The following is a 26015-nucleotide window of genomic DNA, read 5'->3' as shown; positions in this document are numbered from 1 at the left end:
CTGGCCTATAGGTGTTGTGGTAGAATGAATTATATTTGGGGGTTATATTGGAAGATGGCAAACACGCAATGATTGAAAACATTTATTGAAACGTCACTAACAAATCCTAACACATGACAAATTGGTCCTCGTAAAATCTAAACAAACAAGATGCAAAAAAGTCTTTAGAAGCAGTAGAAATACTTTGGTATGGTGGGCTTTATGAAAAAAAGAGCTGCACACTCTAGGAGCTCAGATGCAATAACTGAAGAACCAACGTATAATGTTGGGCTTTATGCTAACAATCAGTTTGGACGGAATGGAAAAACCAACGTTCATTCATGTAGTGTAATTGAGTGCAGGCGGTAGATTCAGATGGCCAGGCCGAAGACACTGACGATGCAGTACATGGATTTATTCTCCCACCTCACTGTACAGCTTCCTGGAAGAGAAGGTTAGGTGGGATCAATGACAAAATCTCCATCTCATATAATCTGGTTGTAGAGATTGTGTGTTTGTGAGAGAGATTCTCACCATCAGTGGTGTTATCCCAGAAGCACGAGCTGGCTGTCTGTAGACCTGCCCCATTCTTCTGCATGATAACACAGGTCACTGTGGAGAAAGAGAAACAACAGTGAAACGACCCCTTTCAGCAATAACACACAAATCCATCTCAATGTGGAATGTAAGTATGATCATTGTATAGGATGATCCATCAAAGAAAGTGGTGATGGTATATTTTAGTGCAGGAAATAAAGTAACTGAATTCAATTATATGTGCCTCCCCCCACCACTGATGCGGCTTTATTTTTTATTTATTTTTATTGAACTTTTATTAAACTTGAAGTCAGTTAAGAACAAATTCTTATTTACAATGACGGCCTGATATAGCCCTGCCAAACACTTTTCCTTTCCTTGCATTCAGGGCTACATACCAATGTACTTGAAAGGCTTGCCCAGTTTGCTAAGTTGACTCAGGGACTGCTCCACTACATTGGTGGTCCATTGGTTCACTCTGCTATGTTGATAGGCATTCCCTCCTATGGCTCCTTCTACTGACTGAAAAGACAGTAAAGACATAAAAAAGAGGAACAGGCTTAGTTTCTGAAATTACTGACTATCCAGAGAAAATACAAATGAATACACAGACGTGTCACAGCCCACATTAGTGGCATTACTCATATTGATAAGTGGCTAGCAACCAACATAATGTCCTTAGCAACAGGGTGATGAGTTGTTGCAATGTAGCAAATAGCTAGGCGACTTTGCTGAACATGAATGTCTCCTACCAATGCAACCATTAGCTAACGTTTCACTTGGCTAAAAGTACCTCTTTGATGATAGTGCTCACTTCGTCAACGACAAAGGCAGTCTGGCAGGATAAAAAGACAAAGGGATGCAGAACAGTTATAGTAGCTGGGGAACAACAGTAACGTTAGCTAGCTACCTAACATTGCTAGCATGCGTCTTCAAATAGCATTACATTTAAACAAATGTTACATTAATTAGCTAGATATATTAATTAGCAATTTTGAACATCTAGCTAACCTCTTCTCCAGTCTGAAACTCATCCATGATGTTAGCAAACGACGGTTACCGCTAGCTAGCTCAGCTGTCGCCAAGTTTGGGTGGGTGTGCGGCGCATGCGCAAGGTTGATTATGATGGTCGTTTCTGTACTGGCTGTTGCATGGACAAAATAATGTCTCTTTCTTCCCTGTTCACAATAACAACAAAAGAGACTGGGTATATTTCCATCCTTGCTGATTACATCTTCAAAGCTTACTGTGCAATATAACATAATTGACTGGCTTTACCATAAAAACTCAAGAAATCTAATCATGGATAAGAAAAGAGTGCAGGAAATGTATAATAAAACACATTTTAAAGCTAATTGACAGGTACAAAAGTTTATTACATCTAATTTAAGCCATCTAAAAGTTATGAATATACACCATAGAAACAGGTGAATTAAAGTGGGCTGAAACACTGGTCATTCACAAGTTTGCAGTGTAGGCTAATCGGCACCAGTCTCATTTTAAAGCATAATCAAGACAACACACTTAACAAAACTTATATTTGCACCAGTTTGGATGAAAAACAAATAAACATTTCCTATTTAAAAATAAATTCCTTGAATTACTCCACATAACTGGGGGGAAAAACTTGGGCAGATGGCATGCAGAATAAAGGCTCATACCTATAAATATTTCACTGAACAAAAACCCCCAAACAGACAGTTCGATGTTTGTGAAGAATATCACTTGTAAGTTTGCTAAAGCATCTACTTCCTTCTTTATTTCTGAGTAATGGGGAAGGAGTTCTGATCCATCAGCTCCCCAACTCTCTCCTGGAGAATGTGGACCACCTCGGCCAGAATGAATACATGGGTGTCGTCAAGGTCCTGGATGATAAACTTCTTTCCCAGGGCAGATGTCTCATCTAGGTACAGTAGGAACTGCTTCATGGCAGGGTCACTGTTTCAAGTTGTGGGGAAAGAAGATATGAGACCTGTGATTTTCTCCTGAAACACATCTGATTATCATAGCTGGTACAGTATAGCAGACAGGCTGGATTTTCTGCATGATTCATGTGATTAGCTTGATTGATTTCTGTTTGATAATCATACAATATGATAGGCTTTGTGCATGCATACCACTCGACAAGAACACCCTTTAGTACGTTGACCATGATGCTGTTAGATTCCAAACACCAGTCTCCAAAACCTGGAAAAAAGCAAACAAAATGAAGGCGTGAACAACAACACAATGTGACATGCATGCACCTTGACGTATGACACATTCTAAAAGTAATTAACTGAACTGTAGCTTCTCACTGCAGAGGTAATTTACTAATGTTAAAGTGAGACAAAGAGGAGCGAAGTAAGGACTAGGTAACGTTAGCTGGCGTTATTATCATCATTGCTGAATAGCTAGTTAGCCTAGTTTGCTACACTTCGAAATGCTCAGTCTGACATGTTTCCGTCACAATCTCAAAGCCTGCTGATTTGCGAAAATTCAGGCTAGAGTAGATCAGCTCTTTGCTGATTGTCATTTTGTGGCGATACATAGCTCATCGGTGTATTATTCTGTACTTACAGAGCTTGTTTGCTCAACAGTGTTGATGGCTAGCTGCGTTGTTGGCTGGCTGCGTTGTTAACAAGTACAAAATGCCTTAACGCGAAAGGCATTGTGGGATGTATGGTGTCTGATGAGGTATAAAGGTTAGGTCCGGTATTCCCAAACTGGGGTACGCGCACCCCCAGGGGTATGCAAAATGTCGTCGGGGGTACGCTAAATGAAAATGTGATTTACATTAAAACTATCTATTATTTTTTTCTTCACATTTTCAAACAGTCCATCTATATTTTTCAACGGGGCAATAGAGAGGTCCATAGACACACATACCAGCTCTACTGGTTACGTTACTACTGCTACTACCAGCGTAGCAGTACTACACCTGAACCTGTCGACGAAACAAGTTGTTCTGCTTCCACGAGCATATCCAATGCTAGCATCAGTAATTCTACATTTGTTGTTAGCCCAGCTAGCATGGACACTGACAGTTGTGAATCTGATGCAGTCGAAGAGCTACTGCCCCCTTACCCGGGAAAGCACCGAACAACAGACAGGGACGTTGGACCATCGAAGAGGCGCAAATATGATGAGAACTACATTGATTTGGGGTTCACTTATATTGGGAGTAGTGCCTTTCCTCAGCCACAGTGTGTTATATGTGCAAAAGTACTATCTCACAACTTGATGAAACCTTCACTCTTGCGCAGACATTTGGAAACAAAACATGTCAATTTGAAAAATAAGCCACATGAGTTTTTTGAACGAGAATTGAGACGACTTTCGAGTAGTAAGACATGTATAAAAGCAACAGATACCATTAATAATGGATATGGTTGGGACAATGCTGGGGGAAAAGGCCAAAACAACTATACAGACAATCGCTTCATCAAACATCACTGTTTCATGAAGCATCAGTGACATGCAGGAGATGTTTTGAAACAATTACTGCTTCACATACAAGCCAGTGAATTCTATGCGTTACAGCTGGATGAGTCAACAGACGTGGCGGGCCTGGCACAGCTCCTGGTCAATTAAGGAAGACATCCTCTTCTGCAAACCACTGGAAACCAGGACAACAGGAGAGGATATTTTTAAAGTACTGGACAGCTTTGTGACATCAAATGGACTAGTGGTCAAGATGTGTTGGTATCTGTACTGATGGTGCAAAGGCCATGACAGGGAGACATAGTGGAGTGGTAACACGCATGCAAGCAGTTGCTCCCGACGCCACTTGGGTACACTGCAGCATCCACCAGAGGCTTTTGCTGCTTGACAGCTTGAAAGACGTTTTGGACACTACTGTGAAAATGGTTAACTTTGTTTAAGCAAGGCCCCTGAATGCATGTATTTTCTACACTATGCAATGATACGGGCAGCGACCATGAACGCTTTTACAACATACAGAAGTGCGCTGGTTATCAAGGGGCAAAGTATTGTCACGTTTTTTTAAATTGAGAGATGAGCTTAAAGTTTTCTTTACTGACCTTCATTTTCACTTGTCTGACCACTTGCATGATGATTTCTCACACGACTGGCCTATCTGGGTGATGTTTTTTCTCACCTGAATGATCTGAATCTAAGATTACAGGGACTCTCCACAACTATATTCACTGTGCGGGACAAAATTGAGGTTATGATTAAGAAGTTGGAGCTCTTCTCTGTCTGCATTAACAAGGACAACACACAGGTCTTTCCATCATTGTATGATTTTTTTGTGTGCAAATGAACTCAAGTTTACGGACAATGTCAAACGTGATATAGCGTGATAAGTACTTTCCCGAAACGGATGACACAAACAACTGGATTCTTTATCCCTTTCATGCCCTGCCTCCAGTCCACTTACCCATATCTGAACAAGAGAGCCTCATCGAAATTGCAACAAGCAGTTCTGTGAAAATGTATTTAATCAGAAGCCACTGCCAGATTTCTGGATTGGGCTGCACTCAGAGTATCCTGCCTTGGCAAATCACTCTGTTAAGACACTGATGCCCTTTGCGACCACGTACCTACGTGAGAGTGGATTCTAGGCCCTCACTAGCATGAACACTAAATACAGGCACAGACTGTGTGTGGAAAATGATTTATTAAGACTGACACTCTCTCCAATACAACCCCAACATTGCAGAGTTATGTGCATCCTTTCAAGCACACCCTTCTCATTAACCTGTAATGAGTTATTCATAATTTCCGATAAAGTTTTATGTAAGATGGCTAATTAAAGAGCAAAATGATTGATTATTATTATATTATTATTTGTGACCTGGTCCTATAAGAGCTCTTTGTCGCTTCCCACAAGCCGGGTTGTGACAAAAACTCACACTCATTATGTTTAATAAATGTATCATATAGTGTGTGTGTGGCAGGCTTACAATGATGGCAAAAAACATCATTTGAGAGTGCGCTGACCCTGGTGCTAGAGGGGGTACGCAGCTGGAGGTTGAATGTTTGAAGGGGTACGGGACTATAAAAAGTTTGGGAACCACTGGGTTAGGTGGAGTGAAAGTTCAAAGCTATGATTCAAATCAATTGTTCAAAACCTGCCATCAATGGCATAACATACATTTTCTTACCATTACTGCTTTTCATTTTGCACATTTAGTTTATTTGACATGGACATGTCTGTCAATGCTCAGGATTTATTGCCACTACATTTCAAGTAAAACAAAAGTTCAAATGTAAATGAGTCATACGCATGACTTCTTGTTACATTGATAAATACAAGTTAAGTCTTAATTAGCAATACAATGGAGTTAGTGAGCATCACGTGGTCAGGTTCCAGTTCAACAAAATACACATATCAACCAGTCTTAAAAATATTTCATGTGTATCTGAGGTAAGGCTTGAGGAAATAATACAGTATGGTACATACAGTAACAAGGCAATGCTTTAAGTTTTAATATATATACACATACAGCTCTTAAGTTAACTAAAATGAAATAAAATAAGTCAACCTTAAGCACACCACTCAAGCCACGAATTCATACTGTGTAATCAATGAACGACTTGCAGGGTAGTAGTGTCTTTTGGTTAAAGTACAGTAAGTGCAGTACACATGAAATGTTAAAATGTCTATTTGACCAGGATCAAGGACAAAGGGGAATGCACTAGAAAAGTCAATATCCTGTCTTTTTTACAGCTTTAAACTACCTGTAAACATGGTTGAGATCATTTTTTAAATCCTTTAAGTAAAACTCATCTGCTTCATAAGTTCTAAGTGAGATCTAGCTGGAGAACAAGAGGAGCACCATTTTCTATAATAAACCCAATTAATGTTTTCATAAATCCTTCATACGTACATAAAATGTATATTTTTTTGTAAACACTATAATCAAATCCATGGTTTCTTTAAATGTGCAACAAAGAGAGACAGTTTCTGTGCGCCAGTACTCCTTAGTCTTCCAATTCAAGCATCAAAACGGCTGTTGACATGTCAGTGGCTGGTGTAGCCCTTCAGTGCATCCTGGATGAACTGTAGGCTGCGCTTGTAGAGGAACGAGTCTTTCTTCTCAGGCTTGCAGATATTGAGGTGATCCACATCCACCTGGACCAGGTCCCCAATGCCCAGATCTGAAACCGGAGTAGTCTCACAGTTAAGACATTCACATGGAAGAAGTTCAAAAGTTCAAGAATTTGAATTGAAAGAAAAAACTGAATTCATAGATACATTTTAGATATGGGTCTCCTGTGGCTATGTTCTACAGAATGTATTAAATAACAGTGGCCTACCTGCTGACTGAGTTGGCACCACCAGTATCTTGATCATGGGGCCGATGGTGGTGGGCATCGTCTCTGCAAAGCTCAGCACATTGAACTCCCTGTCCTTGGCCATGTTCAGGAAGTTGACATTCAGGTCACGCAGCGCTGGAGAGTCTGGGAATGAGGGAATGCGTATAGACAATGATGCAATAACACCATAAACAGGAGTATGTTTGTTATCTGTAACACGGATGCAATGGGAGGTTATTACTGTCTAAAACACTGCTGTTAAGAATCGTTCTCTCTAACCTGACCTCCAGAATAATCACAAATGACTTCTGTCCATACCTCTGCAGAGCTCCCGGACCTCTACGGAGGGGAAGAGGAGGTATCTGACGTTGACAGAGTACTCTGCCATGAAGGTGCCATGGTGGGGCACACTGTAGAACATGACACCCTTGGTGTTCTTCATCAGTTCCCTCATGTCTGGGTCCCTCGACGCATCCAGCAGCATCTTCTTCACCAGCAAACCTGATAGGAAATGATAGAGAATTCAAAACGAACAGGTTTTTGTCCATTGTCCATTTTTTGCTAAATAGTGAAAGATAGCTTACCTCCCATGCTATGTGATACCCAGACCACAGGCCTGTCTCCTACTCCTGCGGACTTTAGCTTCTTCAGCAGCTCTCGACTCCTATAGGCCAGAGACATCCTAAGGGCACAGGCATACAACAGTATCAGTGGAGTTGTCACCAAGAATGTCTGAATGATACAGTAATATGGTCACACTAAGGAAGTAGAGGAAAGAGGAGACACACACCTCTGGTTTTCAACAGGACACTTGGCTCTCCAGTCACTCAGGTGAGTATCATACTCCACAGATAGAACCCTCAGGTTGGGGCAGTCTGCAGCCAACCACGACTGACCAATGGGGAGGGGAGAGAAATAACCAGTCAAAAAGGGAGAGAGGACGTTGGTGAGCAGATTTGTCATCATACGACTCAAACATACATTCTACATTGGCTAAGGTGACTAGATCAGCAAAGCCAACATATTCTCCCATCTGGTGGTAAAGTCATGAGTATTACAGCGACACATAATAAACCACCCTCTACCAGGTGTTACCTTGGGCCAGCACTCTGTGTAGTCCTCACTGGCACCCGCTGCCTTCTCCTCCTCTGTAGGGTCACAGTCCTTCTGACGCCACGTCTTAAAGGCCGCCCCCAGGAGCCCGTGAACAAAGAGAACATCCGCTTTGATTGGCTGGCTGGAGACAGAATGCATAAAACAAAAAATAGGGAGTGGTTGTGTGAATATGGTACCTTGTATTCTTTGACAGTAGCTAGATTTCCATCCAATTGGTGACAGTTTTTTATGCGAATAATCTAGAATCTGCATAAAGAAAATGTAAGTAAGCATTTCACTGTAAGGGCTACTACACCTGTTGAATTCGGAGCATGTGACAAATAAAATTTGATTAGCAAATTTTCCCACCAGTTGGGAGTCTCTTTTTGTAGATAAAAATCAGTGCGTGTGACCTCCCGACTGGCACAGCGGTCTAAGGCACAGCATCGCAGTGCTTGAGGCGTCACTACAGACCCGGGTTCGATCACAAGCTGTGTCACAGCCGGCCGCGACCGGGAGACCCATGGTGCAGCGCACAATTGGCCCAGCGTTGTCCGGGTTAGGGGAGGGTTTGGCCGGCCGGAATTTCCTTGTCTCATCGTGCTCTAGCGACTCCTTGTGGCAGGCCGGGCGCAGTGCATGCTGACATGGTCGCCAGGTGTACAGTGTTTCCTCCAACACATTGGTGCGGCTGACTTCCGGGTTAAGTGGGCATTGTGTTTCGGAGGACACACGGCTCTCGACCTTCGCCTCTCCCGAGTCCATACAGGAGTTGCAGCGATGAGACAAGACTAACTACCAATCGGATACAACGAAATTGGGGAGAAAAAGGGGTTTACATTTTTTTTATAATACAAAAAAAAAAGGGTCTTCCACATCCATCTCGACAAAACATTTCTGTAGGGACCTCACTTTGTGCACGGGGGCATTGTCATGCTGAAACAGGAAAGGGCCTTCCCCAAACTGTTGGCACATTGTTGGAAGCACAGAATCGTCTAGAATGTCATTGTATGCTGTAGCATTAAGAATTCCTTTCACTGGAACTAAGGGGCCTAGCCTTAACCATGAAAAACAGCTCCAGACCATTATTCCTCCTCCACCAAACTGTACAGTTGGCACTATGCATTGGGGCAGGTAGCGTTCTCCTGGTATCCGCCAAATACAGATTTGTCCGTAAGACTGCCAGATGTGAAACATGATTCATCGCTCCAGAGAACGCGTTTCCAATGCTCCAGAGTCCAATGGCGGCGAACATTACACCACTCCAGCCAACGCTTGGAATTGCGCATGGTGATCTTAGTCTTGTGTGCGGATGCTTGGCTATGGAAATGAAGCTTCAGACGAAAAGGTATTGTGCTGATGTTGCTTCCAGAAGCAGTTTAGAACACGGTAGTGAGTGTTGCAACCTGAGGACAGTCGATTTTTACGTACAGTGTACTTCAGTACTCGACGGTCCCGCTCTGTGAACCTTGTGTGGCCTACCACTTCGCGGCTGAGCCGTTGTTGCTCCTAGATGTTTCCACTTCACAATAACAGCACTTACAGTTGACCGGGGCAGCTCTTGCAGGGCAGAAATGTGATGAACTGACCTGTTGGAAAGGTGGCATCCTATGACGGTGCCATGTTGAAAGTCACTGAGCTCTTCAGTAAGGCCATTCTACTGACAATGTTTGTCTATGGAGAGTGCATGGCTGTGTGCTCGATTTTATACACCCGTCAGCAACGGGTGTGGCTGAAATAGCCGAATCCACACACATATTTTTGTATATATAGTGTATTATGCGTGATGCTAAGTTTACTTCGATATGATGGTTATTATATCAACATTTGAGCATAAAGGCTTTTTCACCTCCATTTCTTGCATAATACATTTTACAGACACAAAAAGATCCTACCATGTCGAACAAACAAATGATTTGTCTGCATTCATAAAATTGCACCGAAACTTCCTGTTTCCATCATAGCTGTCGTGACTTTATATTTTTTTAATGCGGTATGACTTTACTCACATAAAAACTGTGGATGGAAACGTGCTTAGTCATGATGAATGATGTGTACCTGGTTCGGCACTGGGGATGTAACACGTAGACTCCATCCTGGTACTTCTCCTTGACCGTGTCCCTGTCCAGGTTGGCCAGAGCCCGAGCAGCATGGGACGCCTGTATGATGTGTGGAGACTGCATCATCTCTGCTAGCACTGGCACCCAACCTGCAAGGTAACAGAACATCACATATGATGGCACTAGTAACAGAACATAATCCGATAGCCAGTACCCCTGACACACTGAGCGGAGAGCTAGCACCCGCCTGACACACTGAGCGGAGAGCTAGCGCCCGCCTGACACACTGAGCGGAGAGCTAGCTCCCACCTGACACACTGAGCGGAGAGCTAGCGCCCGCATGACACACTGAGCGGAGAGCTAGCACCCGCCTGACACACTGAGCGGAGAGCTAGCACCCGCCTGACACACTGAGCGGAGAGCTAGCACCCGCCTGACACACTGAGCGGAGAGCTAGCACCCGCCTGACACACTGAGCGGAGAGCTAGCACCCGCCTGACACACTGAGCGGAGAGCTAGCACCCGCCTGACACACTGAGCGGAGAGCTAGCACCCGCCTGACACACTGAGCGGAGAGCTAGCACCCGCCTGACACACTGAGCGGAGAGCTAGCACCCACCTGACACACTGATCAGAGATCTATCACCCACCTGACACACTGATCAGAGATCTATCACCTACCTGACACACTGATCAGAGAACTATCACCCACCTGACACACAGAGGATAACTAGCACCCACCTGACACACAGAGGATAACTAGCACCCACCTGACACACTGAGAGGATAACTAGCACCCACCTGACACACTGAGAGGATAACTAGCACCCACCTGACACACTGAGAGGATAACTAGCACCCACCTGACACACTGAGGGGAGAGCTAGCACCCACCTGACACACTGAGAGGATAACTAGCACCCACCTGACACACTGAGAGGATAACTAGCACCCACCTGACACACTGAGGGGAGAGCTAGCACCCACCTGACACACTGAGGGGAGAGCTAGCACCCACCTGACACACTGAGGGGAGAGCTAGCACCCACCTGACACACAGAGGATAACTAGCACCCACCTGACACACTGAGGGGAGAGCTATCACCCACCTGACTGTACTATGGCCTGGTGCACGCTGTCGTTGAGAGCCAGGTTGCCGATGATGCGTACAATGTTCCTCTGGATCTTCGGGGAGTCTCTGCGGAGCTGGTAGACCCTCTGAAGGAGCTGCAGGCCCCCGTTGGCCACGATGTGGTTGCAGTGACTCTGGACCTGGAGAACAGACATACAGGTGTTAGAATGCATTTATATGCTCTTAATATTCCCTGATAGTGTCAACGACTGTATCCTATGATATGAAAACCTTGAGGGTATGTTATGGTGAGTTACAAGGTATGATGAAAAAGATGTTCATGTATCTAGACAATAAAGGCTAATAATGTTTTTCAAAAGTCCCTTGACAAAATGTATGCTTGAGTTACAAGTAGTTAAAGCAAAATGTTACATAACCTTGGAGTGCTGCACTAGGGCCTGTAGACAGAAGGACTCAACCTTCTCAGAAGGGACAGAAGTGAGGCTTTGGGCATAGGGCAGTCCATTCCCCCCAAAACACCACAGACCCCCCTAAAACAGAGAGATCCAGTTATCTACCTAAAATTGTGTGTGAGTGAGTATATGTATAAATATGTGTGTGAGCATCTCTTACCCTCTGTGCAGCCAGGGACTGGGTACTCTCCCTCAGGGCCAGTGAGGTGAAGTACTGGACACACTGGTCCACCTCAGACTGGGGGAGAGATGCCAGCAGCTGCCTCAGACCGTCCTCTACAGACAACCTCTAAACAGAGGGCCAAACAAACACACTCACATTAAAACACACACAGAACATTCATAACATTTGATTTGATTCACAATCATTTTAATCCCCATCAGTGACAGATACCTACATCTTCCACCCAAGGCAGGACAGGCGGGGACAGGAAGAAGCGTTGGTCCACTTGAGAGGTGCGGGCCAGACCCAATGCCGTCCTCTGGTCTATAGCCTGGGCTGCTGTCTGGTACTGGTAGTCTGTGATGGACAAGGGTAACGGACCAATCCCTTTCAAACACTATCACCGTTCACTAGCACACATTTCACATTTACAGGTTGAAAGTGGTGATGTCTCACCATGCCAGTGGTGGTTCTGGGCCAGCTCTTGTACAGCTGACAGTCTGGTGGTCCTATTGGCTGAACAAGCCCTCTTCAACAGGACCCACAGCGCCACCTCATGGGGGTCCGCATCCATATGACTCAGGTGCTCTGACACAGTTACAATTTAGACTTTTATGATAAAAATATGGATATTTTTACAAGCATTTCTTACATAATATATTTCATTTGAAATACATTTAAGAACTATACCTAAATGACCAAGGGTCCAATATCATCTAAAGTACAAACAAAGACAATCTACGACCTAATACCATCAATCATTATTCTACTACTGTACTACAGCAATGAGACTGCAGACCTGCTGTTATCATCGGCCTGGCAGCCGGGGCAGCTATCAAGTGTCAAACAGTAAGGTCAGAAAAGGTTCATGTTAGAACAGTTTTGAATGTACAATCTATGCAGAATTTGTAGTACAATCCCCATTGTACAACTGAATTCCATAATGTCTGTCACATTATAAAGCATTAAGGAGAGGGGAGGGGGTTCAGTCCACACCTGTGATTGGTGATGACTCAAGCATAAGAATACACACAAAAGTACATGAATGAAGACACACACAGTCAAACCCAGGAAGTGAAGGGCAGGTGTTTCCTGAAGTGAACACGTCGTCTCAATAACAAACCTACTGACGTCCATCCGTGTGTGTCTGAAATACCCCAACTGAGCTTTACCCGAGGCTTGGAGGATGAACTCTAATGTTTCTATCACAACACTGACTTCTGCTTTCCAGTACTAGCGGAATAGGAAGTTGAAATGCATGTGGTACAACAACTAAAGTATTGTGTGTAGGTTTCTAAATGCAGCTGTAGCTTTAGTAAAAAAATATAAATTACAAAAACAATACTGCAGTTGTGAATTTAGTGCTGTGTAGGAGGAAACTACTTTCAGTGGATCTTTCTCACCATCCAGAGGCCTCAGAAGAATCCTTGAGGAAACTTCCAGAAACCTCCTTGCTGCTTTATGAAGTTCTCTCCTGGCCTTATATGTGAGCCCTGAAACAGATACATGGGTTTGGTTATGATCAGTAATTAACATGTTATAACACAGTATTATTTTAACAGCTCAAATGAACTATGTACCAAGCTATAAATGTATACTGCTCCAGGCTGGACCTCTGGTTGATCTACCTGCACATTTTCTAGTAAAATTGACCAAACAATACTGTAAATCTGGTTATAAAATGACAGTTGTTGCTTGCTTCGGTTTACTGCTTCTCTAAACCGTTTCCTATCAGTCTTGGCTGGACGGTCTGTTTTCATTCACAGCAGCCTTGACCAGTGGAAGTGAGAGCAAAGACCAGACAGGCTGTGCTACAGTACACAGGAGGGAGAGCAGAGGGAGGAAGGAAGACTGTCGTCGCTGGACACCTGGACCTGGTGGAAACCCATCAACAACTCCTCATAAATGAAAACTCAGCCAAAATATTTTATGTGACAACATGCACCACATGTGGGCCTTTTGTTGGGTAGACTATTGAGGAAGTCTTGGGGAATTCAAATGTGTTCCAAAAACCCCTCAATTTTGGGTTGTAAACAGGATAGAGGAGAGAAAAAGCACATAACACCAAGTCTCAGCATTCCCTATGTGGAATATCATGTATGTACTGATAACTATTGTTATCAGAGAGCACATGACGATGCCTTGTCACAAAGCCCAGGTGAGGTAAATGACATACTGTACCTGTGCCAAGGTTCTCCTGCTCTTTAGAGGGCGTGGCTGACAGGTAGATGTAGGACTTGAGCTTTTCCTGCTGAATGGCCTGCATGTCGATGCGTACCGCCTTGTTCAAGGAAACCACCTCGTATGTGATACACATGCAACCCCTGAGAGAGAAATGAAGCCATAGACAAGATATACAGTAGTTAGAGCAGATAGGTCTCCATACCCAATGAACTCAACCTAAAATAACTTAGTATGGCTGAGTGTTTATATGTGAAGTGGTTATCTTCACCTACCCCAATATGACAGCTCCGGTCATCTTTGCAATTTTCCCTGAAATCAAAACATAAGACAAATATGTATTTTTTTTTTAAATAACTAAGGATATTAAAGAATTCCAGATGATTACACATTGTGGGTGTATCAGCTATTTGATAAGTGATCATATTTCCTTATTGAGTGTGGATTGTGAAGGGGCACAGCACAGTCCCATAACATACTGATGTCCCTCCACGGCAGCACCTTCTTCACACCAGGGCCAGAGGTGCTGCTCAGCCTCCTGCAGCGTATCAGACGGAGTGCAGCCACAGACATCCTCTAACTACACACATTCACCCAGAGAGACATCAAAAGAGCCAGTAAACATAGCTTCAGCGGGGAGAAACTAAACTACAGTACCCTGAAGAACCTTATCAATGTATGTGAAAGGGGAAGTTATTGTATTCATAGTTTCAGATTAGATGTTGTGATAGCCTCATGGCGCAAGAGATTTGACAGGTTAGCTAGTTAGCTACCATAAACAAGTCAAGGTGCCTGGCTCTGGTAGGTAACGTTAACATGAAACTAGCTAACGTTAGCTAGCTAGCCAGCCAATGCAATGTTCCCATTAGAAAGAGCAACCATTTATTTTGCCGATGGGTAGTTCTTTGATTAGACAAACATCCAGTCTGTGATATGATTGAGCAATCGGATCAACTTGGGTCACGCGTACCTACAGTAACTAGCCAGCTAGCTAAAAAACGTGGGAAATGTAACGTTAATTATACAGCTGAAATTAACTAACGTAGCGTAGTAGACAAACATGAGATTGTAAGACTTGTAACCAGGCTTGAATTGATGTGTGTAGTTTGCTAGACATTATACAAATTTACCTTATTTCGAAGATTTAATTAGTGTATTTTGAAGGGCTAGTAGAGAGCTTCCTCTCCAACAACCCCAACCTGTCAGCTGTGTTGTGAAAAAATAAACTGCGCCAGTCTCATGTAACAAACGTCACTTACCGTAGTACCTCAAAGCATAAAACATGTCTTTCCAGATCTCCAACTACCGTAATGCTCATTAAACACGAATTAAACAAAATAATGAAGAGTGCCTAATTATATGACACGTGCATTTGTTATGTCTGATGTCGAAACTTGACGCATGTAAAATATTAAATACCTCCCAAATGCAGTCTTAAACTGTTTCTGAGGTTTATATTTAGTAAAATGACAGGAGGGATTTGTTCCTTTTAATGTAATGCTCGTTTTATTATTTAAAAGTGTAACATGAATTGCATCATTCAAGTCACGAGTGTGTCCCGAAGTTGATGGGTTTATTGATTATTTTGACCACTAAGCCTAAACTTAAATATTATTCTGCTGGTCTGTCACAGTGGAGGCAGCTGAGGGGAGAATGGCTCATAATAATGGCCGGAATGGAGCAAATGGAATGGCATCAAACACCTGGAAACCATGTGTTTGATGTATTTGATACCGTTCCACCGACTCTGCTCCATTCATTACCACGAGCCCGTCCTCCCCAATGAATGTGCCACCAACCTCCTGTGGCTGATCAATATCCACTCATTTAAATGTTGTTTTTTTTTATTTTCTTTCAATTGAACCTTTATTTAACTAAGCAAGTCAGTTAAGAACAAATTCTTATTTACAATGACGGTCTACACTTTAAATGGGAAATCTGGGATTCAAATATCAACAATACCCCGCCACTTTTTTAGTAAATGGATGAGGGATGGGGCTGAAGAAATGTAATCATGCTTTTTCTGTGGTAGACTGTCTCTTTGGCCATTGTATAACTGGGCACCTAAAGCCCTGACCTCTTACATTTCAGCCCAGTGAAATAATTCCTTCCTCAGGAAACAGTGAGAGGGAGTCAGTGAGAGATCTGTCAGTTTGCCCACCAGAAAAGTGTAGCCTATAGACTGGACACTGGAAAGCAATGGCACCAAATAAGGGCATAAATAACAAGTTTCTGGTACAGATGATATTATGTTTCATATTCACAGCCCGTTACCATTTCGTTCAGCATTTTATTGTGTTAAGTTATGAACTGTGTCCAGTAAATTCCAACCAAAACAGTGACCATTTTATAAATCAGATCCATGACAATCATACATACATACACACATTTTGTAGATTACCTTGGAGAGTAACCCTCATTGGATCATGCAAACATTGTTTATCCATATCATTTTGCATGTCCAAGCTCACAAATAGAAAGTAGTCCAGTTACATGAGTGGGTTGGGTTGGTACATGATGGAAATCAACATGAGTTCTCAATCTTATAAATCTCATTAGACACACACACATTCACACATGTACAACAAATACTCAGTCTTATCTGAAAATAAACATCTCTTTCTTGCTCACAAACACACAGTAATAAACAACTGACACGCACACACACACACACACACACACACACACACACACTCACATAGAAACATATATTAGCATTAGGGCTCTTTATTTTCCCCTCAAGTCAAACATATCCAGTTGTTCTAAAACCCATTGACAGCCCTGGCCTCAGTCAGTCCACTATCAGGCTGGACACATCCATCCCCTCCTCAGGTGCAAGTCTCCTGGTAGGCCCTTATAATGCTCTCATAAGCAGGAGGTGGGGTCTGTGTGGCATGGAACCCCCTCAGACTACTACTGCTCCAGAACAACTCGGGCCTGGGTGGGATGGCAGCAGCCTGGGCTGCGGTTTGGTGGGCTGACCCAGCTGAATTGGTCAGGGTTGGAGTGCGAGGCAACGTGGTCTGGCTCCCCTCCTCAGCTTCTCGGGCGATCTGGCTGCACTGGAGGAGTGGGTGAAAGGTGGAGGCCCTGAAGCTGGGTTTGCGACCCAAAGGGTCAGCCTGGTCTGGGGAGGAGGCCTGGCGGTGGAAGCTGAAGGCAGCGCTAACCAGGCTGTTGTTGCTCCGCCGGTCGTAGCTGCTGTTGCGATTGAAGCCAGGCCGGGCGCGCGGGGAGGTGCGTGACGGGCGAGGTGGCCGGCGGGTGATACTGCCCGAGCCGGCCCTGCGACGGGACATCCAGGTCAGGACAACATAGACCAGCACCCCCAATAGGATGCCCACCGCAATGGACACACAGAAAGCTATGATCAGGGAGACTGGGAAGGAGAGAGAGGGAAGGGGCCATTCGTTATATCTTGGTTAGTGGGCGACATAGAGTAAGAGTTTTTGGACACCAAAGAGATTTATATGAAAAGACCTGTTCAAAACTCACTATCATCTAGCATCATCATTAGACATTCAATAGATACCTTCATGCTCATAAAACTTCTTTTTTTTGCCACACTAAAAAACTAAAACTGTAAAGTAAAGTAATAGTAAAAGTTATGTGGTTTATAGTCTGTGGAGGGAACGGTTTCAATCTGGACCCAGCCTAGATATGTACTGCCAAGCCCACAACAAGTCACTATCCTAACATCAACAACGCTGTTATGATGATGAACTATTAGAACTGCTAATATGGCACACCACAACCAAATAATCACAGTCCTTCCTCTATGGTGATTATGAGACCAAGTCCTCCAGAGACACAAAACTGATTACATCTCCTTCCCACAAAATAAAGATCAACATTTTGTTGTCTTTGACTTGCTCGCTGAGACACTATGGTCACCATATGTGTCTCTCTGAAAAGAGAGAAAGGAACAGAGGACAAATCCCAGTGGACCACTGCCAGCAAAAACAAATCAATTGCCTTTGGATACAGTTAGGTCTTATGAAGTGTAAACGTACTCTGCTACCTCTACATAGTTTTTCATTGTCCTCTGTTGGAAAAGGGAAAAGCAGACAAGAAGTCATCTGGAAATGACATTTGGGAGGAAGGAGGAAAAAACACTAACCAAGAGGAAGCTTTGCAATATTGCTGATTTTATGGGTCTGTTCTTGCCTTTGCGTCTAAATACTAGTCTGTCAGGTCCGATAAATGCAGTTTTGAATGCATGTTTTCTTTTCCTGACAAAATATTCAAGTACTCTCATCATCATTAAACCTATTCATTCTAGTGAAAACAGAGAAGTGCCAACAGAGAAACAGAGGAGCAGAGTAGCAGCTGAGAGAGCGAGAGACATAATATGACATTTGAAATGTCTTTATTCTTTTGGAACTTTTGTGAGTGTAATGTTCACTGTACATTTTTTATTGTTTATTTCACTTTTGTTTATTATCTATTTCACTTACTTTGGCAATGTAAACATATGTTTCCCATGCCAATAAATCCCCTTAAATTGAAATTGAATTGAGAGAGAGAGAGTTGAAAAAACTCACCAACATCAAATGACTGAAGTATTTCCAGAAAGAGATTGGTGTTGTTTTCGGCCATAACTTTCTCTGCACTGTCAGAGAAGAAGAGGAGAGAATGTTATGCATCCAGTAGCTCTCCTTGGCTTCCTCACGTCTCTCTCTTTCTTCCTCCTGCCTATCCCTCTTTCACTCTTCCTCTTCTATCACTTACTCTCTGTATGTCCCTTTCTATCCCTCTCTTTTCTCTCCCTCCTTCCCTTTCCCTGCTTCTTTTCTTTCTTCCCTCACTTTCTTCCTTTGCCTCTCTCTCTCTCTCTCTCTCTCTCTCTCTCTCTCTCTCTCTCTCTCTCTCTCTCTCTCTCTCTCTCTCTCTCTCTCAGAGTGAAAGAGATCAGCCCAGACGAACTCAGCCACACAGGATTCCCTCCAAAACCGGGCTGGCTGCTCTCTTGTTTGTGGAAGCGGAAAACTTCACTGTCACATTTCCTGCTATTCTGCGTAAAATTAGGAATGGGGCTCTCTTATCTGTCCTGGACAGAGTTCCTCCTGGAGGGGCGGGAGCGGGGCCACCGTAATCACTTCCTGTCCCATCATTTCCTTAAGTTTGATTAATGAGAAGAAACAAATTCACCCCTTCAAGTCCCAAACCAGCCCCCCCTCAATCTCCCTGTCCCTGCTTTTGTAATGGAACAGTCAGCTACCATCTCGGATTACATTTTTTTCCAAAATGATAAACATTGCAGTTTTTCTCATTTTCTCCAGTCCACCTCTGCAACCACAGGCGACAGTTTCTTCAAGCGCAACACTACCAATTACAACCTTGGGTCTGAATGTCGAAGCTGGAGCCGAAACCCCCAAATGGTGTTAATAAAAACAAATAGACAAAAAAGTTATAACATAAATAGTATTTCTATGTGCTGCAAAACAACTATTTTTATATCTGAGCGTACATGCTCTGGTTTTCCAGCCCCTTTGTCAATACTGTAACCTCAGTCTTTCCACAGTGTCTGCCAGGTCAGTGGTGTCTGCATGGGCCGTCCAGGCCTGTGTCGGTTGTAGAGGTCCAGTAAAAACACTAGACTCTGATAAGATAGAGAACCAGGGCCACAGCTCAACACAACACTCAGTCCCTCCTTTGTTCCTTTCACTCTGCCCTTTGTGATTTTCTCCCTCCAATCTAAGAGGACTGGATAGGTGAAAGAAATACTATGACCCTGCCTATCCCTCCTAGAAGGCTAGGTGGTGGAGCTATCAGCATATTGCTTTGACTATCCAATCCATTCAGATCCGCTAAGGTGGTCAGAGTAAATGTTTTATTGGAATGCAGCCCTTAGTATAGCAGGGAACCTCCTGGTCCATCCTGGTCCTGCGGGTCCCCCCCCCTTCCCCCTCCCTCTCCACTGGCAGTGGGAGGGCTGGGTCTCGCAGGGACTTCCTCTCATTGTTGCCCTGTCTCAAACCCGTCCAAGGGAACCAGCAAACGCCTACTATACCCTGTCAGATGGTATTCAGAGGCATTGTGTTTTGTTCAATCACACAGGGGTTGCAAAACCACAGGGCTTGTCTGTCCACATACAGGTGTAGAAGGTATTCTTTAAAAGAATGTGTTTATTTATGTTCTACTAAAGTTTAGTACCAGTACTGATTAGCATTGTTTAACAGTGTTTGGGCGTGTGATGAATAGTTGTAGGGTGTGGGCTTGATCAGGGACTTTATGAGGAAATTCTACACAGTAAATAGAGCAATGCAACCTCTCTTTAGAATCAAAGTGTTCTGTACTGTTCTGTACATACAACGACAGGTTTATATCCTTGGTCTGTGAAACCATCAGCCCTTGATGTCTGGAAGATAAAATAAATTCACAACCTCTCCAGGAACCTGGGACACATTAATCTGGGCACATTAATCTTAAATGTAAAATCCCCTGTTTAGGTGACCTCGTGGGTTCTGGTACCGGTTTCAGGTGACATTTTTGCTTATACATCAATCTGTGGACACCGTAGATCGGAATGGCTTGGGTTGAGTGATAGCCCTGATTCCTACGGACACAGTAGTATAATGTTTTGCGCCTGTGTGACATAGGAAGTGAAATCTGAAACCACTTGAAGCTGAGATGTCCCTTCTACCATTTCATTCGCTCTTCCAACTGTCCATCAACTCCTGGCTGAACCCTATGTCACAGCCACTGACAAAGCACATGCCTACAATCTCTACATCGTAGCGCAGCAGAAGACAGTGATTTCGATTTATAGCCAATCTAAAATTATTCATAGGTTTTAAACAAAAACACTTTTTGTTTGTCATAAATGGACAAGATGAGATATGAGATGAAAAACAAGTTCCTAACCAGTTCAACAAGCCAAGCTAGAGCTCTGTGTGACCTTCACAGCGATGGGGGCTGATGTTTTGAAAGGTCGATTGAGTGCACACGTACACATAGTCTTCATGGGCTTAATAATAAAGGCGTCATTTAAACGGTAAAAAAAAAAGAATTACATTTTAATGTGGCATGAACACAAGCAGTCATTTTTGTATTTGTTATTTTTTTGTACATTTATCAATTTTTCTTCCCAATTGGTAGTTACAGTCTTGTCCCATCGCTGCAACTCCCCTATGGACACGGGAGAGGTGAAGGTCGAGAGCCACGCGTTCTCCGAAACACGACCCTGCCAAGCCGCACTACTTCTTGACACACTGCTCGCTTAACCCGGAAGCCAGCCGCACCAATGTGTCGGAGGAAACACTGTCCAGCTGGCGACCAAGTCAGCTTGCACATGCCGGCCCGCCACAAGGAGTCGCTAGAGCGCGATGGGACAAGGACGTCCCAGCCGGCCAAACCCTCCCTAACCCGGACGACGCTGGGCCAATTGTGCGCTGCACCATGGGTCTCCCGGTCATGGTCGGCTGTGACACAGCCTGGGATTGAACCCGGGTCTGTAGTGACGCCTCAAGCACGGCGATGCAGTGCCGTATACTACCGTGGCACTCAGGAGGCTCAGTTATCATGTTTCATCTGATTTTCAAACAAATCACTTAAAAAAGTAGGCTACCTGTGCATGTTCGTCCACTCCAAAATAATTCCAGCATCCCGAACTACATGTATACTGCGTCATTTAATGAATGGAAAGAGACATCTGTTACAAAACACCAAAAAGTGTGCCCAATGGCATTCAGCGATTGCCATTAATTAGGCCTACATTAATTGATGCGTCTTGCTGACACATTCACCATTTTTTGTATCCTGAAAAGTCAGGACACCTGAAATGGGGCTGAAACTGTCCCAGGAAAAATGGAATGGTTACCCTGACACACACAGTCAACTTACTAGACTAGGCTACAATGTGTATTACCATGAACTTAAAATGGCGTATGACAGTGTGAGTCATAATACCCGTAAAACCGGTTAAACAATTAAATGGTTCCAATCATTTTTCCACCATTCATTTCTCCCATAGGGGATTTTAGAAACAGTTTAAAAAAATGCTAATTAGCTGCTAATGTGGCTATCATAAAGACCTACAAATGCCATGATGATCTGGACAGACTGCCGAATTGAGGCAAGGTAACAATCTCTGGATGAACTATCTAATGCCAGCTAAATGTAGTAATGAATAAATTGGCTACATTTCTTTAAATGGACAATTCTGTTACCTGTCTCGTGCAAGTTTTAAATTGACATAATACCTGTTAGCAAAGGGGTCATATTGGGATGAAGCTTGCATAGAATTGTAGTCTTGCATAGAATTGTAGTCTTGCATAGAATTGTAGTCTTGCATAATTTGTAGTCTTGCATGATTTGTAGTCTTGCATAAAATAGAGTACCACAGTGTGAGTCATAATACCCATATCTGTGCATAATACCCATATAGGGATCCTAATAAACTAAACTAAACTAAACCTGCATTTACCCTCCATTAGGCCTACACTACAGCTGGTATCCTTTCAGAAGAGGCAATTTTACACACGAACACATGCAGAACAGGTAGCCTACATTCAATATAATACATGAGTTCAATCAAAACATGTTTTACACCATAGTTGAGTTGTCCATAATTCATGTGTTGATGCTTAGAGTCTTCACAGATCGTGTGACATAAAACACTACCTTTCTTTCCATACATGAATTACATTTATATGACAGTGTTATTTGTCATTATTAAGCATTTAACAATTTAATTGAACATTGAACTTAAACCGTGTACGAATCATGGACCTTGGAAATCTCGGATAATGCACTGCAAGTATAACTATACCTATGCAACATTTCATTGTTTCGCTGTGAAAACAGTTCTCATAAGCACACAAATCCCAAATAATGTAGGGCTATGCCATTGCAAAACCGAATGCTTCTAATCGAAAGAGTCAACTATAGGCCTACTGTCATTAACTTATAGGCTACTTGATGGATGGATTGGATGCGCATTGGTGTCTAGCTCTAGACAATGTCTCTAGTGATATTGTCGACCATCATTAACTGATCCAGCAAAGAAATCAAATACTGATAGAAAATATCAAGCTAAATAAATGGTCTGCTACTTCTGGTCACCGACGGTACAGAGAACACCAGTACCTGTGCACAACCGAACAACAGCAATGAGCGCTCTAAACAGCTGACTGACAAAATCAAACAATAATAAATCAACGGATACATCTGATGCATTGGAATAACGTTGTTTATTTATCAAGGATGTATGGCAAACAAATGGCGAAAATTAGTAAGTACAAAGGAAAATCTATGCGTAAAGGAGCTCAGTTGAAGCCATTTAGTTGTATGTGGACAGTGCCGGCACTTAAAACGAAAGGGTTTAAACCATGACAGGGAGGTGGGGGTGTTCGGATTCATTAGAAGCATTTATTTGTTTATATTATAAGTTATATTTACCACTGAAAAACTTATGTATCACTGCATGTTAAACAAATATGAGAATGATTAAATTAGCATTAATTAGAGACCACCCCCAAAGTTTGACTTTTGTTGCATTTAGGGGAGCTAACGTCTCATTCAGGACAGCTGAGACCCCCCCTGGCTCCCCGGTAATTGGCACTATGCAGGTTATGATAGCATTTTCGCTAACCCTAACCCTTTTCCTAACTTTAACCTAATTATCCTAACTTGATACATTAATTATCCTAACCTAGGTAGGTAATGTTGCCTACCTTTACCACCTGGGGGCGGGCTATTAGGAAGTCCAGGACCCAGTTGCAGAAGGAGTTCAGACCCAGGGACATGAGCTTTGTAATGAGCTTATAAGGCACTGTGGTATTGAAGGCTTGCTGTAGTCGATGCACAGCATTATCACATTTGCATTCTTTTTGTCTAGGTGGGTAAGGGCAGTGTGCAGTGCAATGGCGACTGCATTGTCCATAGATCTTTCAGGGAGGTAGGCTAATTGGAGAGGGTTGAGTGTGTCAGGGAGGTAGGAGGTGATATGGTCTTTGACTAGCCTCTCAAAGCACTTCATGACGACATAAGTGAGCATTACTGGTAGGTAGTCATTCAGTTCAGTTACTTTCCCTTTCTTGGGCACGGGGATGATCGTGGACATCTTGAAGCAGGTGGGCAACTTCAACAAAGCCAAATATGAGGGTGAGAAGAACTTGCTCTGCCAAGATTTCGAGAATTTCTACAGGCAGCCCAATATTGTCATCACTCTTTTAAATTAAATTTGAAATTCAATCGAGATTTTACTTAGAAACTGGCCTCGATGTCGACTCGCAAAACGTTTACTATGGGTAATTTGGAATTGAGATGGAAACAGCCAATGACCCAATGACGTCTCTCAATGCAATGTATCATTATGTTCCGGTTGCAACCGTCAAGTTTGCGGGTTTTCACAGGGAAGGGGTCGATTCTGACGAGCAGGTTGGCTACGATAACTTTCTAATAAGATTGCAGTAGTGCTGACTGCGCGTGAAGGAGATTACTCAAGCAGGCTTTGTACGGGCGTGAGCGATCTGGGTGTGCGCTGATAAAATAAGTATAGAGATGGATCTGGACATTCGGTGATGCCGCTACATTTCTCCTCAACACAGAGGATTCCCCTCGACCCATCTCTGTTATATCTTTATGCCTATTTCTTTCCCATCTCCTGGGGCAGAGTCCCTCCTTCTTCCTCCGCTCTCGGCTCAGTCCTGTGGGGTTGTGCTTGGTAGAGGTCACCCAGAACCGCGCAGCGTGAAATGTGGGAGTCAGCACTTCATCCTGTGGCGGCGGGGCTGCAGTATATAGAAAACCCAGGATAAGCCTGCTGTTTTCGCATGCCAACTCAAATAACATTCTGTAGGCCTACACATATTTGGACTTCATCCTAAAAGTCCCTTCTGAATTTTTAGTGTGATCATTTTTTCTCAAGTTTTATCCGAATGAAAGAAAAAAGCACTGGATAGGACCAATATAGGCCACTATTCTCGGGTTACACTCAGAGGAGTTTCTAACCCCCATCTGGACTGCATTGTTTGCCCCTTTTACATCTGGGAACATAGCCTTCAAAGCAGATTTTGCCTTCAATGGTTATACTTTGTGGCCTATTCTCTGCTGTAAACCAATCTCCAGCTATTAGATGGCAATATTCACCTACAGGCTTTTAAGTCCACTTTTGTAATAAGAACAAATAAGTAATTGTGAAGTCCCAATATGTGTGTGTGAACGAACATTGGGCACTCAGCATATGATCCAATATGACTGGGGGGAAAAAGAGGTGTGAAGCGAGGATGACTCAATCATATTGTCTCTCATCAACCCACCAGTGTTTTCTGCTCCTCTGGTTGATAATGATGGACATCACATCCATCTTCTCCACATTCTGACCAGACTTCCATCCTCTGCCTCTGATGCTGTCCCCACCGCCACTGTGATGATGTTGTTATCCTCCTTTCAAGCTCCTGAGAGTATTCCTGAGATGATGAAAGGACTGGCCTAATGGGATTAAACATTAGGCACATCATCTCACTTCTCTCCCTCCTGCATTTAGAACAGTATTGATTGATCAATCTATCTGCTGGAGAGAAAACACAACCTGTCATGTGCAGAGATGTACAGAAGGCATGTCTGTGTGTTGATTAATGACTGATTTACAACCTTTATGATTTTTGGGAATAATTATATTGATAAAAAGTTTTTCTGATTATTTGGATGCATATCTGCTTTGCTGTATGAACAGATGTGGTTTCTCTCTCTCTCTCTCTCTCTCTCTCTCTCTCTCTCTTTCTCTATCAGGTCAAGAGACATGGCTCACCATTGTCCCAAGCACCTCGAGGAGCACCATGAGAGCTTCACTTTGATTGGACACCAGGTGGCAGTGCATGCAGATCAGCAAGGAGAGAGACTGAGGAGAGGGAGAGAGAGAGAGAAAACAGCATGAGAAGAGAGGGAGGGAGGGGGCAGAGAGGGAGGGAGAGGGCAGAGAGAGAGACACACACACACATACACACATACACAGACAGACAGGGGAGGAGCTTGAGAGAGTGAGAGATTGCAGCCTGAGTACTGCTGCAACAGGGATGACTTGTTCAGGAGGATACAGAATTATGGACACCGCTCAGTCTCCATAGACTCCTGTGAGTTTGGACTGTAGACTCAAGCTACTGAAAAACTAAGAACTGATTCTAGAACAGAGGTTCAACTTCTGCTGGGGTTGAGAGACAGGGGTTGGAGCACAACTTGACTGACCC

General features: G+C 43.4%; 4 protein-coding genes and 1 long non-coding RNA gene across 5 annotated transcripts; 1 reads left to right on the top strand and 4 right to left on the bottom strand.

Moving 5' to 3' along the window:
* Positions 1 to 66: 66 nt before the first annotated feature.
* On the bottom strand, positions 67 to 1668 carry dynlt1b (dynein light chain Tctex-type 1b). The gene is made up of 5 exons (XM_029744365.1): positions 1528 to 1668; positions 1310 to 1351; positions 915 to 1038; positions 514 to 591; positions 67 to 421 (listed from the first exon to the last, which is right to left on the bottom strand). The coding sequence occupies exons 1-5, from the start codon at positions 1552 to 1554 to the stop codon at positions 351 to 353; spliced, it is 342 nt and encodes a 113-aa protein (XP_029600225.1). The 5' UTR covers positions 1555 to 1668; the 3' UTR covers positions 67 to 350.
* A 203-nt stretch (positions 1669 to 1871) lies between these two features.
* On the bottom strand, positions 1872 to 2697 carry gtf2h5 (general transcription factor IIH, polypeptide 5). Its single transcript, XM_029744441.1, has 2 exons — positions 2634 to 2697; positions 1872 to 2454 (listed from the first exon to the last, which is right to left on the bottom strand). The coding sequence occupies exons 1-2, from the start codon at positions 2666 to 2668 to the stop codon at positions 2274 to 2276; spliced, it is 216 nt and encodes a 71-aa protein (XP_029600301.1). The 5' UTR covers positions 2669 to 2697; the 3' UTR covers positions 1872 to 2273.
* Positions 2698 to 5633: 2936 nt separating this feature from the next.
* Positions 5634 to 15055, bottom strand: serac1 (serine active site containing 1). Its single transcript, XM_029744194.1, has 17 exons — positions 14955 to 15055; positions 14304 to 14404; positions 14100 to 14136; positions 13825 to 13967; positions 13047 to 13136; positions 12100 to 12231; positions 11879 to 12000; positions 11641 to 11769; positions 11445 to 11558; positions 11045 to 11207; positions 9934 to 10084; positions 7876 to 8017; positions 7571 to 7671; positions 7365 to 7462; positions 7099 to 7281; positions 6781 to 6924; positions 5634 to 6621 (listed from the first exon to the last, which is right to left on the bottom strand). The coding sequence occupies exons 2-17, from the start codon at positions 14395 to 14397 to the stop codon at positions 6485 to 6487; spliced, it is 1980 nt and encodes a 659-aa protein (XP_029600054.1). The 5' UTR covers positions 14398 to 14404; positions 14955 to 15055; the 3' UTR covers positions 5634 to 6484.
* A 1039-nt stretch (positions 15056 to 16094) lies between these two features.
* myct1a (myc target 1a) lies at positions 16095 to 18632 on the bottom strand. The gene is made up of 2 exons (XM_029744119.1): positions 18369 to 18632; positions 16095 to 17203 (listed from the first exon to the last, which is right to left on the bottom strand). The coding sequence occupies exons 1-2, from the start codon at positions 18421 to 18423 to the stop codon at positions 16653 to 16655; spliced, it is 606 nt and encodes a 201-aa protein (XP_029599979.1). The 5' UTR covers positions 18424 to 18632; the 3' UTR covers positions 16095 to 16652.
* Positions 18633 to 23865: 5233 nt separating this feature from the next.
* LOC115201338 (uncharacterized) lies at positions 23866 to 25682 on the top strand. The gene is made up of 2 exons (XR_003879734.1): positions 23866 to 23931; positions 25561 to 25682. It is a non-coding gene; the product is annotated as an uncharacterized LOC115201338 (long non-coding RNA).
* Positions 25683 to 26015: the final 333 nt, after the last annotated feature.

The sequence above is a fragment of the Salmo trutta genome, chromosome 1 (assembly GCF_901001165.1).
Source record: "Salmo trutta chromosome 1, fSalTru1.1, whole genome shotgun sequence".
In the NCBI taxonomy this organism is placed as follows: domain Eukaryota; kingdom Metazoa; phylum Chordata; class Actinopteri; order Salmoniformes; family Salmonidae; genus Salmo; species Salmo trutta.
Note: the sequence above shows the minus strand (reverse complement) of the source record. Positions and strands in the feature narration are given on the sequence as shown.

Excerpts from the sequence above, each read along its gene's own strand:
- myct1a (XM_029744119.1), bottom strand. The coding sequence starts at position 18,423 with ATGGCCGAAAACAACACCAATCTCTTTCTGGAAATACTTCAGTCATTT. Across the intron at positions 17,204-18,368 it reads ACTTCAGTCATTTGATGTTG|TCTCCCTGATCATAGCTTTC; the intron begins GTGAGTTTTTTC and ends TCTCCTTCCCAG.
- gtf2h5 (XM_029744441.1), bottom strand. The coding sequence starts at position 2,668 with ATGGTCAACGTACTAAAGGGTGTTCTTGTCGAGTG. Across the intron at positions 2,455-2,633 it reads AAGGGTGTTCTTGTCGAGTG|TGACCCTGCCATGAAGCAGT; the intron begins GTATGCATGCAC and ends AACTTGAAACAG.
- dynlt1b (XM_029744365.1), bottom strand. The coding sequence starts at position 1,554 with ATGGATGAGTTTCAGACTGGAGAAGAG. Across the intron at positions 1,039-1,309 it reads TGAGCACTATCATCAAAGAG|TCAGTAGAAGGAGCCATAGG; the intron begins GTACTTTTAGCC and ends CTGTCTTTTCAG. Across the intron at positions 592-914 it reads CAAGCCTTTCAAGTACATTG|TGACCTGTGTTATCATGCAG; the intron begins GTATGTAGCCCT and ends CTTTCTCCACAG.
- serac1 (XM_029744194.1), bottom strand. The coding sequence starts at position 14,397 with ATGTCTGTGGCTGCACTCCGTCTGATACGCTGCAGGAGGCTGAGCAGC. Across the intron at positions 14,137-14,303 it reads GCTGCCGTGGAGGGACATCA|GGAAAATTGCAAAGATGACC; the intron begins GTATGTTATGGG and ends TTTTGATTTCAG. Across the intron at positions 6,925-7,098 it reads GGTCCGGGAGCTCTGCAGAG|ACTCTCCAGCGCTGCGTGAC; the intron begins GTATGGACAGAA and ends CCTCATTCCCAG.